This window comes from Musa acuminata, chromosome BXJ2-8 (assembly GCF_036884655.1).
Source record: "Musa acuminata AAA Group cultivar baxijiao chromosome BXJ2-8, Cavendish_Baxijiao_AAA, whole genome shotgun sequence".
Classification (NCBI taxonomy): Eukaryota; Viridiplantae; Streptophyta; class Magnoliopsida; order Zingiberales; family Musaceae; genus Musa; species Musa acuminata.
In genome coordinates, this window is record NC_088345.1 from 47,603,930 (window position 1) to 47,615,321 (window position 11,392).

The 11,392-nt window shown below is 46.6% G+C and overlaps 3 protein-coding genes across 5 annotated transcripts; all 3 read left to right on the forward strand.

Moving 5' to 3' along the window:
- Positions 1–1,270: 1,270 nt before the first annotated feature.
- LOC135619814 (uncharacterized) lies at positions 1,271–2,544 on the forward strand. Its single transcript, XM_065122170.1, has one exon. It carries the CDS (start codon positions 1,286–1,288, stop codon positions 2,333–2,335), a length of 1,050 nt encoding a protein of 349 aa, XP_064978242.1. The 5' UTR covers positions 1,271–1,285; the 3' UTR covers positions 2,336–2,544.
- Positions 2,545–2,688: 144 nt separating this feature from the next.
- On the forward strand, positions 2,689–6,044 carry LOC135619813 (polygalacturonase inhibitor-like). Of its 3 annotated transcripts, none has more exons than XM_065122169.1 (2): positions 2,689–4,206; positions 4,312–6,044. In XM_065122169.1, the coding sequence occupies exon 2, from the start codon at positions 4,542–4,544 to the stop codon at positions 5,916–5,918; it is 1,377 nt and encodes a 458-aa protein (XP_064978241.1). In that variant the 5' UTR covers positions 2,689–4,206; positions 4,312–4,541; the 3' UTR covers positions 5,919–6,044. The 3 variants fall into 3 exon arrangements, with proteins under 3 accessions (XP_064978241.1, XP_064978240.1, XP_064978239.1); XM_065122168.1 differs by having other exon boundaries at positions 4,315–6,044; XM_065122167.1 differs by having other exon boundaries at positions 2,689–3,914; positions 4,000–6,044.
- A 1,094-nt stretch (positions 6,045–7,138) lies between these two features.
- LOC103996373 (beta-glucosidase 24) lies at positions 7,139–11,390 on the forward strand. The gene is made up of 13 exons (XM_009417296.3): positions 7,139–7,479; positions 7,555–7,624; positions 9,121–9,179; positions 9,268–9,343; positions 9,429–9,506; positions 9,593–9,680; positions 9,793–10,048; positions 10,122–10,237; positions 10,324–10,541; positions 10,618–10,649; positions 10,713–10,815; positions 10,892–11,000; positions 11,066–11,390. The coding sequence occupies exons 1-13, from the start codon at positions 7,219–7,221 to the stop codon at positions 11,235–11,237; spliced, it is 1,638 nt and encodes a 545-aa protein (XP_009415571.2). The 5' UTR covers positions 7,139–7,218; the 3' UTR covers positions 11,238–11,390.
- The last annotated feature ends 2 nt before the right edge of the window (positions 11,391–11,392 follow it).

Consider the following 11,392-nt stretch of genomic DNA (forward strand, 5'->3'; position numbering starts at 1 on the left):
ATGTTTGTAAGAAAATGAAGTGTTCTATTGTCAATACATTGACTTTTTTTCCCTGAGAGATCACTAAATGTACAGGTCTCAACCAAACCTCTATTTACACAGTTTTTTTGACTTCATCTGGTTGCACTTTTCATGTTCAAACAGAGTATCACACTTCTACTTGGTCAATCAGACAGCCTTTTGATTCACTAAGCCTGTGTTGGTGATCTCCTGCAGTTTGCTTTCCTACACTCGGATTCATAGACCAATAGATACGTGACCTACAAACCCAGAAGTACGTCGAATCATGCAAGGCCAAATGGGTTCTTCTTTACTGGCACTGTCTTCTTTTTCTCATGAAGTGTGAATTAGGAACAAAGACGCTTCAATGCGCATGTCATGGACGCATTTACTTACCCCCTGTTGTTGACGATGAACACAGTTTCTGAGATCGACATCAACCCACATGCGTTCATACCAAGAAAGGATATTGAAAGATGATCCTTTTCCTAAACGAAACTTAAAAGTCAGATAATAGATGAAGAAGACGAAGTCAGTTCGATGTTAGCCTCATCTTGATGGTCAGATGGGAGCAAGGGAACACGCTGTTTCCTTTCTCATGTCTTGACTGCTTCCTGCTACTTTATGGTACCTGCCAACACATGCATACTGCTTCCTTCTCACCCTCAGCTCCTCCTATATAAACCCCTCCAATCCTCCCTCGACTGCAGCCATGGAGTTCGAGGGGTGCGTTGCAGTGGCTGCAGGGCCGCCGACGACGGTCAAGAAGCCGAAGCCGAAGCCGAAGACAAGGATCTTACACGTGTTCCCGCCGGAGATCATAAAGACGGATGCTGCAAACTTCCGCGAGCTCGTGCAGAGGCTCACCGGAAAGAAGGTGACGCGAGCTAGCAGCAACAGGAGGAAGAAGAAGAAAGAGGACGAGGCTGGTTGCGTGGGGCTCGAGGGAGAGGTGGCTCCGAGCTGCGAGCAAGTGGGACTGTGGAGGGGGACGGAGGAGCCCGGAAGTGGGGGAGGAACGAAGGTTGAGTTGGAGGAGAAGGATTCCGGTGGCTTCTCTTGGGAGTTTGGAGAGATCGAGAGCTTCCTCCATGAACTCAGTGATGTCTCGTGGCTTCCTTCGTGTACTTTCCCAGCTAATAACAGTTCGATCCTTTTTCTTTTTGCTGTGTTTTTGGTGGCTTTGATGTTATCCCCTGGGACGCCACGTTTGCTATTGGGTTCGGGTTGTAGATGGATCCGATACTAATTCGATCCGATAACAACCCTGTGAAAGCCATTCGAAATGGCATCGTCAACCCTAGACGGTGGTAGGATCGAGACGATGAAGGTATCGGTCAGGTTCCCAGAGGACCGGCCGGCCCTGGTGCGGGCCAAGATCCCCGTCGGCGTACTCGGCCTGCCTTTCATCTCTGGCGCCGCCGCCGCCGTCGGCGACGCCCGCGAGCTCCGGCTCGACCTCTCCACCGCCTTTAGCGCCGGCCCTTCCTTCCGCGTCTCCTACCGCCCCAACGACCCCCACAAACCCTTCTCCCTCGTCCTCAAGACCGGCGCTGGCCCCCTCGGCTCCCCCGCCGGGGGTTCCCCTCTCGCCATGTCCGCCGAGTTTGGCCTCTTCGGCGCCCGACCAACTTTCTCCCTCCTCCTCAAGCCTCGCGTCGGCGACTTTACATTCAAGAAATCCGTTGCTGCCGCCCCCGCGGCCGCCTCCCCGGCCGTGGAGGTCAAGGTCGCACCCGTTGGTGACGGCTGCGGGATCGAGGCGCCGGTTGTGGAGTTCCGGCCGGGTGGTGGGATCCACGCCGGGAGGAAGTTGAATGGCTTCCCCATCGACGTCTCCGCCTTTTCCGCCGGCAGCAGAGGCGGGATTGATGGGCTGCTCTCCGGGTTTGAGGTCAGCGCCAGGAGCGTCCTTCCGCTTCCGAATCGCACCGCTATCCACTTCAAATGGGGTCTGAGAGTGCCGCCGGAGCTCCGCACTGCCTTCGATGATCCGATGGCTCGGATCTCGCTGAGCAAGCTCCCACTCCTCGCCATGAGAAAGATCTCGATCGAACGTTTGACGGATGACCAGGATGCGCAGAAGAAGAATCCCGCTGCTGCCACTGAGGCAACGGATGCGTGCGCCTTGGTGAGGCAGGAGATCGAGGCTCTGCAATCTGAGAGCAAGCTGCTGAGGGGGGCCGTGGAGGACCTCAGGGCAGAGGTTGGAGGCTGGAAGTTCACTGCGGCAGGGACCAACGGGCGTTCACCAAGTAACACTGGGAAGCACAAGGGCATCAATGAGGAGCTAATGAAGCCTGCATTCATGAGTTCCTCCACCACGGCAGTCTGAGAAAATGGGGCTGGAGGTTTGCAACTCTTTACATTTTGGTGAATGCAAGCTAGAAAAATAACTAGGAACCAATAATCCCTATATCCTATTTTCCTTGGCATAATTGTGGTAGTATCTTTTGTTAGGATATGTAAATGCTGCCTATGTTTGTACTTGCCGTGGAATGCTATTGCATTTGATAATCAAGTTATTTCCAGGGGTTGCTTTTCTGTTTATTGGATTAATGATAGCTGGTAATCAGTAAATAGCTGCCTGATTTTATTGAATTAATGATCTTTTTGGTATATTTCTTTGGGAAATCGGCTTGGACATCGTGAAGGAAGAGCAATGTGTATCTAAATATGGAGCGTAAAACAAAAGAGATGGTGACAGAATTTGTTTCAAAATGGTGCTTGATCTCATTGCTTTCATTGTAAAGTTAGAACACGGAGTGCTTCTTGCGCATCTCTATGATTGTCGCTACTTGCATGTGATGCTAGACATAATGGTCATCTTTTAAAGTTGCAAGTTAGGACATTTAAAATTTCGATCCTACTGAGAATATGGTACTTCATTAAGTCTTGGCTTCAAAACTTATCTCTTTTGTTGGTCGCAATCGCTCTATGTAGAGAAGCTAATAATGTTCAACATCCTAACCTTCCCCAATACTAACAAAGCTGGTGTGTGGCTCATTGATGTTCTTGTTGATAGTTGGAGTTACAGAAAAAAGTATGGGATGTCTTTCTTCATTTGTGTCATCATACATGGGATGAATTTAGATATTTCAACATTTTCTTTTTTTGCCTAGAGTTAAATTATAGATGCTCTTATATTTATGAATGCTGACTGTGCTCATTTGTTGTCTTTTTTAACCTCTATACTTTGGTTGAGAGCTAGGGTTTGGGTGAATATTAGGGATGGTCAATGGAAAATGCTGCCATCTTTGACTCAAATGTATGGCAATACATGAGTCATGGACGTGGCATGAAGAGATAAGGCGAGAAGTTGTGGAAGGTTCATGTGTGCCTGACACATAAATCTGGGAGTCAAGATCAGTTGCAGGTTACCCTGGGTGGTAAATTTAGTGACTGCACTACTTTCTCATTTCTACGATGTGATGCATAATAAGGAACTTTGAAATAAAAGTCTGCATGTTAGGGCAATTGAAGATTGTAGTCTATTGAAAACATGGTAGTTGATTATGATTCAGCTTTGAAGCATCTTTTACATGGATCAAAATAAATATTTCATAATAATCCAACTATTGGGGTTGGTTACACATGTCTATTCCCAATGATTCAGCTCTTGGAAATATGGTACCTCTAGTTAAATCCAGGGCATTCATTCTCTTTTTTATTCAGTATGAGCTGTATAATATAGTGCAAAATGTAAATAGGTCATTTTAACCTTACCCAGTACTGGGACAAGTAAATAGGTCATTTGGTCCCTGTACTCTCAAGGGATTACCGGTACCATCCTTACACTTCTCTTTCTATCTTTAAAGTTGCCAAACGAATTTTCTGTTCACCAATATTATCTTCAGTGACAAGAATTCGTTCCAACATCTTGATGTCACCAGTTTTTGCTGATAAGGAGGAAGGTAAATTACATTCCAACTTGGTAGATTGCCTTAGCACTTGGCACTTAAACTACTATTGGTAATTCCATGCATTCATTTGTGGCAGGTACCTTATTTTCAAGGGGGTCAACTGGAAAGGGTGATCATCTTTTGTCATCAGTAGTTGATTGTTTGTTTCTGAGGACGGTTAGCACACCGGTAGCGAGCCATGGACCGGCAGAACAATAGAGATGGCAGATGGTGGCTGAAAGTGATGCTAGCAAATGAAACAGTACCGACGATGGAGGCAAGAGTTTCTCTGGAGCGAGTCATGGTAACCTCCACAAACAAAGTTCCACATGAAGCATGGTTCTGTCAATGGTTAAGTATAGGAATGCTTTTACCGTTAGATCAAATCAGTGTTGTTTCCCCATGTCAGCAGATCCCATCAATCCTAAGCCACTGGAATGGTTTTGTTTGGCCGGAGAGGATGGAATCGGTGAGGACATTACAGCTTCTTGTTGCTGCTTCTGCAGTAATTGTTCTCCTTATTGCTACTTTTCTTACATATGGTAAATGGATGGAGCAAATCCAGACAACCAGCAGGGCTAATTTCTTGCCTGTTCTCTTCATTTGTTCTTTATGGATTAGCACAAATGAGCTGTGAACATGCCAACCCATTATGGCTTTTATGTTCTCCCTCGATCTCATCAGGAAAATCAATATATTGTGTCATATTTGCATTTCTTTCCTCTATTTAGAGAAGAGGAGACGAGACTGGAGATGATAATTATGATGTTTGGAATCACTGCTTGTCTATACTGTCCACAGACTTTTCTCCCATATAAGACCGATGTAACCTATTTCATCCTCTCCTCTCATGCCAATTACCTTCCTGATTTGATCAGATCAATTCAGAGTAGGGAGGTGCTCTTTTATGATCTTGCAATAACTATGTCTTCCACGGGTAGAAGATTGAGATTTAAAGGGAAGGTGGAAGGATTTGAGAGGGCCTTTGATAGCTTTCCTGTGATACGTATCTTCTCTCTCTACAAAGGGAATGCTGCACACATCTCGTCCATCCATCTGCATGCTATCAGCCTCCGAGAGATGTCTCCCTCCACCACCATCCTCTGCGGTGCGCTCCTCTTCTTCCTCCTCGTCTCCTCGACCCTCCCGGCCGCGTCCTTTGACTGTGACGCGGGTGACCGCGCCGCCCTCCTCAAGATCAAGAAGGGCCTCGGCAACCCTCGCCAGCTCAACAGTTGGATCCCCGCCACCAACTGCTGCAACTGGTACCACGTCGGATGCGACTCGCAGAGCGGCCGGGTCGTGTCCCTCCTACTCAGAGACACCTACGGCGTGGTCGCTGACAAGGTGCCGGCGGCCATCGGGGACCTCCCCTTGCTCCAGGTGCTGGCCCTAAAGAACATGCCCGGCCTCTCCGGCCCCATCCCCCGTTCCTTCGCCAAACTCAGGTACCTCGCCGGCATCTTTATCAAGAACAACTCCATCAACGGCACAATCCCCCGCTTCTTCAGCAACCTCCCCGAACTCAGGGTGATCGACCTCAGCGACAACAAGTTCACCGGCCCCATCCCGCCAGGCCTGTCGCACGGGGAGACCCCGTTCCTCGTCCTCCGCAACAACCTGCTGACGGGGGAGATCCCCGCGTCCTATGGCGACGTGGAGTACACCACCTTCGACGTCTCGCACAACCGGCTCACTGGGAGCGCGTCGTTCTTGTTCAAGAACAGGTCAAGGTCGACGTTTGACATCAGCCTGTCGTGGAACCAGCTGGAGTTCGACATTACGGAGGCAGCGCTTCCGGTGAAGCTGCGGACGCTGGATGTGAGCCACAACCGGATCCGGGGCGGCGTCCCCAAGGCGCTGGAGGACAACTACTACATGTACCGCCTCAACCTGTCGTACAACCAGTTGTGCGGCGAGATCCCGACGGCCGGCGCCATGGAGGCGTTTGGGGCCGACAGCTTCCTCCACAACAAGTGCCTCTGCGGACCGCCGCTGCCACCATGTCGCCACTGAGTGACGCACCGTGTTCGATGAAGCGCGCCAATGGCAATGTTTGTGTCTGAGGTGTTGTGGAAGGAATAATTTGGTGCATCCATGCATGCATGTGTGCTGTTTGATGGTCTGCTCATAGTTCATGATAACTATGTAGATCGATAATTTTAAGTTGATTTAGTTAATAAAGGTAATGAAAGGTAAGATAGGAAAGAAAATAACCATTTGATTGTTCCAATCACAAGGAAAGTGACACGAAAAGAAATAATCATTTGATTGTTCCAATCACAAGAAAAGTGACACGAAAAGAAATAATCATAGACCCATGCCCCTCGATCCTCGTATAAGCATTCATATTCAAGTTGAGACTCTGTTGGTTCTTCTAGTCCCTGATCGAAAAGTAATTGATCTTGTTATTCGAGATGCTTTAACGTATCAACAAATATATCACGAGAATTGCACAAAGATCTAAAATAGGAGTGACTAACACCAATCTCATGATCACCTTGACGAAGAGGCCTCGATCAAGCGAGGTTCTCTAGCATAGATGGATCTAACTTTTGTCAACATGTTTTGGATGGAGTTCTTTCTTCGTATCAGAAAGACGGGGTTGTTACGAGATCCTTGTCCCATAAAGTCCCCATTATGAATGTGTGACAAAGTGAAATATTATAGGTTTTATCGAGACTATAAACGTAACGTCAAAGATTATATCAACTTAAAGAGCTCATTCGTTTAGATTACCTTGGCGCTTTGTGCGCAAATGCTAATCACCATCTCCGCACCTCGAGGGACTAGTACTAATTATAATTAAACAAATAGTGAATATCATAAAAAAATATTGTACTAATCGTGAATGGACAGATACACGTGAAAGAGAATTGGATTTGTGCGAATTCGAGAGGATCCGAGGCCAAAATAAATATAAAATGACATTGAATATGAAACAGAAGGAAGGTGACACTGGTGACAATATATATAATGATACAATACATATAATATATCTTTGTTGGTAAATAAACTAAAGTACAGTATAGATTTCATAGGATGAGTTGGCAATGATCACTTTCGCTCTGGCTTTGACTGTCTGTCTCTTGCAACTTTGATATATGGTTTTGGTAAAGCATATGATGAAAAGTGGGTGTATGAAGGAAAATAATATATCATGTTCTCTTTTAGCTAAGATAGTGTGTGTATGGAGTCCTATTTAATGACCTGACATCCCATGTGACATGTTAAGTGGTTGACATAAGAGACAAATCATTCCTTGTAATGATGTAATTGTTCTGAGACACACTGTAATGGGTATGGTAAAGTATTCATGTGGAAGCTCTCTTTCGACAGTCCGTCTGCATCCATAAATAGGGGAAGATCTCCGGCTTCCATCTCTCTCTCTCTCTCTCTCTCTCTCTCTCTAAGACAAATGGCATCTGCTTGCGTAGTTGCCGTCCTCCCCTTTGTGGCGGCACTGATGGGATCACTATGGGGAGGGGCTTCGGCGCACGGCGTCGCCGCCTCGTCTTTCAACAGTAGCTCCTTCCCTGCTGGCTTTGTCTTCGGCGCGGCCTCTGCAGCTTACCAAGTAAGTAAGAGTAAGAGGGTGTCTGTGTGTGTTTGTGTTTTGGTGAAGTGGTTCTGATGTTGGGTACGTATGTAGTACGAAGGTGCATTCCGAGAAGGTGGCAAGGGGCCGAGCATTTGGGACACCTTCACTCATCACCACCCAGGTCTGCCAATTTATTTGATGCTGTCGTTACTTAGATATTTTCGACGAACGAAATATTTTACAAGCCGACGATTTTAAGTATGTAAAAATATAATAGAGTTGTAAGAAAGATGTTGATCTTCGTTTATCGAAGGAAGATCGTTAGTGAATACCGATGAGCTCGATGGAATAGGAATGCTTTAAATTGAATGCGTGAATGAATCAAATAAATTAAACGAGTGAAAGAAAGAAAGAAGAATTCAGACTTCAAGATTTAGCTTTCTAATGATTTAATTTTTGATGGAAAATATGATATCACTGAATCCACCTGACTGTTCGAAGAGCCTTTCCCAATCTATTCTTCCCACCCACCTTCTTTCCTTTAGTGTTGGGATTTCATTAGACAGATCACCATTTGATTTCTCTTCTTATATTCGTCATTGCCACGTGCCATTCTTTGTTAGGTGAATCCGATACATAGAAACAATCAATCTATTGATCGTTTATATTTTATCTGTATGTCTGATATCGACTCATCAACCAAAGCGAATAAAGATATTCTATAAATATAGTGTGAATATTTATTTTGATGGATTTCGTACGATCTCTATATATAATTTAGTGTTTGTAGGAGACAGTTTTCCATGCAAAGCAGTGAAATGGTTGTCCGAATGTAATCATATGATAAGATAGTGATGAGATCCTCACTGCTTTTTGCGACCAGTGCGAGTCATGTCAAATTATTGGATTTGGGATTCGTGTGCTCATCTTGTTTTATACTTAGGTTGGTATAAACAATTTTAAGCCGTGGCCTCGGGACCGACGCAGCTTGGTTCGAATCCAGATGACGAGGATCTTCCTGGGACGCTCCTCCCGACTACTGAGGTGACCGATCACGGTGTTCCGGTTGGGACAGGGTCGTTATTCCCTCCGGGCAAGAATTCCTCGCCTGCGCGTTCAATGGGGATCTTCGGCTTTGCACCTACACAAAGGTCGGGTTGGGGAGCTCGGCTTGACCCCTCCGACGATCAAGTCAGTGGGTGGTCGTGGGGGGTTCCTCTTTTTAGCCAAGTTGTGACTGCTTCTCTTGTGCCTCTCTTTTCATTCCTCGGTGCGCGAGGGTTTTTATAGTGAGAATTACCGTCGCATGATGTGCATGCCCGCAGGGAGCAGGATCGTACTTCTGGTAGCGTCTGACATTGTCGTTTGCGTGGCGTGAGGGATCAAGCTTGAGCAGGGTGTTAATGTGCCTTGGTAGGCGTTCCGATTCGCTTTAACCGGGTGCCTCATCAGGTCAACAGAGGCGTGAGGCGTCTTCTGGGGCAGCTGATGTCACGCGAGTCTTATCGCAATTATTACCCTCATCAATACTTTTCAGCAACACTCTAATTGATATATATATATATATATATATATATATATATATATATATATATATATATATATATATATATATATATATATATTAGCAGACTTAGTTTATTGCAATGCCTTTTGTTTTTATGACGTTATGGGCAGAGAAAATAATGGATAGGAGCAATGGAGATGTGGCATTAGACTCTTACCATCGTTACAAGGTTGGTTACTTCATCTCTGTCATCCAACGTTTTCCCTCTCAGCTACTGTGGTTGCCTTGGAATCTATCAGTTTGAACTTGAGTTGCAGGAAGATGTGGCGCTCATGAAAGAGATGGGAGTGGATGCCCACAGGTTTTCCATCTCTTGGTCGAGGATCTTACCAAGTGAGATTCACATTCCATCAACGAAACTATTCCGAATGTAATTTTTAGTTGGGTAGAATGATGCGCCTGCGATCTCACATCTCAGATGGAAAGCTCAGTGGAGGAGTCAACAAGGAAGGCGTCAAACATTACAACGATCTCATCGATGAGCTCCTGTCAAATGGTATTCATCTCAGTACACTTGTGTTTCTACTGCTCGTCGTCGTTGCTCTCCTTTCTCTCATCATCGTCTGCTCCTAACTCTTGTAGGTTTGCAGCCCTTCGTGACCCTCTTTCACTGGGACCTGCCTCAGGCCCTGGAGGATCAGTACGGTGGTTTCTTGAGTCCATTCGTCATGTTAGTTCCACATACTCATCATTCTAAGTGAATGTGTATGTAGCATCACAATGTTTCGTCTCTAGGAAGAACTCCGTATGATAACTGCTCTGTGATGAATCTGTTCTTGCAGCAAAGACTTCCGCGACTTCGTGGAAGTGTGCTTCGGGGAGTTCGGCGATCGGGTGAAGCACTGGATCACCTTCAACGAACCCCTGATCTTCTCCACCATGGGTTACGCTACAGGACAGACGGCACCGGGCCGATGCACCCCCATACTCGTCGGCAATTGCACTGCAGGGAACTCGGGCAGGGAGCCCTACGTGGTGGCTCACCACCAGTTGCTCGCCCACGCCGCCGCCGTGAAGCTCTACAGGGACACATACCAGGTAATTAAGCAGAGCGAGCTTGGCCAACACTTGGGTGTCATCACCCGCCTCCTCACGAAGAAGATGCATGCAGGGATCTCAGAAGGGAAGAATAGGAATCACACTGACGACCACATGGTTTATTCCACTCTCCGATTCCAAGTCCGACGTCGATGCTGCTCAAAGAATCCTAGACTTCAATTACGGATGGTGAGCCATGGACAAGTTGAAGCTGGTTCGAAGCAGAAACCCTGACTGCTGTTTCTTCTTCTTCTTCTTCTTCTCTCGACTGATAGGTTCATGGATCCTCTAACCGGAGGGGACTACCCATTCATCATGCGGACGCTTCTCGGGGATCGCCTACCGAGGTTTACCGACGAGGAATCCAGGCTGATTAAAGGATCATTCGACTTCATCGGCCTCAATTACTATACTGCAAGCTATGCTTACGGTCTTCCTCTCTCCAAAACCGGCGTTCAGAACTACATGACAGATTCTTTTGTCAGCAGCACCGGTAATCTACTACGATATGTATCAGCTACTTCATCAAGGAAGAGATGTTTAACCTAATTTTCTTCCTGCAAGTGCAGCGGTTCGTAACGGAGTTCCGATCGGTCCTCAGGTAACTCAAATCACCTCAGTTCTTTGTAAGCTTGCCGTCGGCTGACCAGGTGAGAGTGTGCAGGCTGCTTCCAGTTGGCTCTACGTCTACCCGAAAGGGATAAGAGATCTCCTGTTGTACACGAAATCCAAATACAACAATCCGGTGATCTACATCACGGAGAATGGTAGGATCCATCTGCTCTGTCTTTTGATACGGGACAGGTTGAACTATTCTCACGGAGAGGATGGTTTGGCAAGCAGGTATCGATGAGGTAAACGATGAAACAGTGCCTCTCAAGGAAGCACTCGAGGATAAGACGAGGGTCGAGTACTACAGGGGGCATCTGCTCTACCTGCAGAGAGCTATCAGGTCTGCGAACATGAGGTAGGATTCCTGAGTTGCCGATGTTGAAACATGACAGCTATTTTGTGCAGGAGAGGAGCAGACGTGAGGGGATTCTTCATGTGGACGCTGTTGGATGACTTCGAATGGAACTCAGGCTACACTGTAAGATTTGGACTCCATTATGTGGATTTCAAGGATGGGCTGAAGAGGTACCCCAAGAGATCTGCACTCTGGTTCCGTGAGTTCCTCAGGAGATCGTAGATGATGCATCTGCCACTGGAAGAATCATGATTTGACGCTTGCTTCTGCTTTCTTTGACTGCAAAGAAACTGGCTGTTCTTGTGGTGCATGTTGGAGTCTCGAGACAATGCTGTTGTGCTTGCAATAAAATGCTACTTGTTTTCACTTTGATAACT